General features: G+C 72.1%; 1 protein-coding gene across 1 annotated transcript in view; it reads left to right on the top strand.

The window, feature by feature from the left end:
- The window catches only part of CHLNCDRAFT_141269 (hypothetical protein), a gene marked incomplete at both ends in the record, with an annotated part of 9,236 nt that overhangs the window by 4,659 nt on the left and 3,705 nt on the right, over window positions 1–872 (top strand). Inside the window, 2 exons of the mRNA XM_005843284.1 lie at window positions 101–319; window positions 543–667. Coding sequence (XP_005843346.1) covers window positions 101–319; window positions 543–667 — 344 coding nt within the window. The remainder of the gene's footprint in view (window positions 1–100; window positions 320–542; window positions 668–872) is intronic.

The following is an 872-nucleotide window of genomic DNA, read 5'->3' on the forward strand; positions in this document are numbered from 1 at the left end:
CCCCCCCCCCCCCCCCCCCCCCCCCGCGCACCCCTGCTCACCCTGCCCTGCCCCTGCCCCTCCCTCCTGCCCCCCGCCTGCCTGCCTGCCTCTCCCGCAGTGACGATCCGCCTGCTGGACCCTCCCCTGCACGAGTTCCTTCCTCACGAGGGCACCCCAGAGCTGGAGGCCCTGTGCGACACTCTGGCCACTGAGATGAAGGGGCGGTCTGGGCAGCACATGAACGCGGTGCGCATCCTCAAGAACAAGATCCACGGCCTGCAGGAGAGCAACCCCATGCTGGGGCTGCGCGGCTGCCGCCTGGGCATCCGCCACCCGGGTGAGACCCGCGCCCTGCGCCTGCGCCTGCTCCTGCCTGCGCCTGAGCTCCTCGCTTCTGATGGCCGCACCGCCGCCTGCTGCTGCCAGGCCAGGCTGCGTGCATGTCACGCCGCCTGCTGGCGCCCGTGACTGTGCATCCATGCCTGTGCATCCACGCCTGCGCCTCGCTCTCACCCCGCCTGCCCCCGCACCCCTGCGTGCCTCTCCCCGCACCCCCGCAGACATTACCGAGATGCAGGTCAAGGCGATTCTTGAGGCGGCGGTGAATGTGAGCCAGCGCGGCATCAAGCCCTTCCCCCACATCATGGTGCCCCTGGTGGGCTTTGAGGAGGAGCTCAGCCACCAGGTGGGTGACTGTGGGGTTGGGAGGGCGGGAGTGCCGGGCAGCTGGCGGGCGCTGCGCACCCGGCGCCTCCCTGCGGGGGCCGGCCGTGGCCTCATTGGGCGCTGGGCGCAGCGCCGCCGATGCACCCCCTTCCCTGCCAGCACAGCAGCCGGCCCTGCTGCGTCCTGCTTCCCTCCTGTGCTGCCCACCCCTGCCTCGTCCCCTC

This window comes from Chlorella variabilis (genome assembly GCF_000147415.1).
Source record: "Chlorella variabilis unplaced genomic scaffold CHLNCscaffold_32, whole genome shotgun sequence".
Taxonomy (NCBI): domain Eukaryota; kingdom Viridiplantae; phylum Chlorophyta; class Trebouxiophyceae; order Chlorellales; family Chlorellaceae; genus Chlorella; species Chlorella variabilis.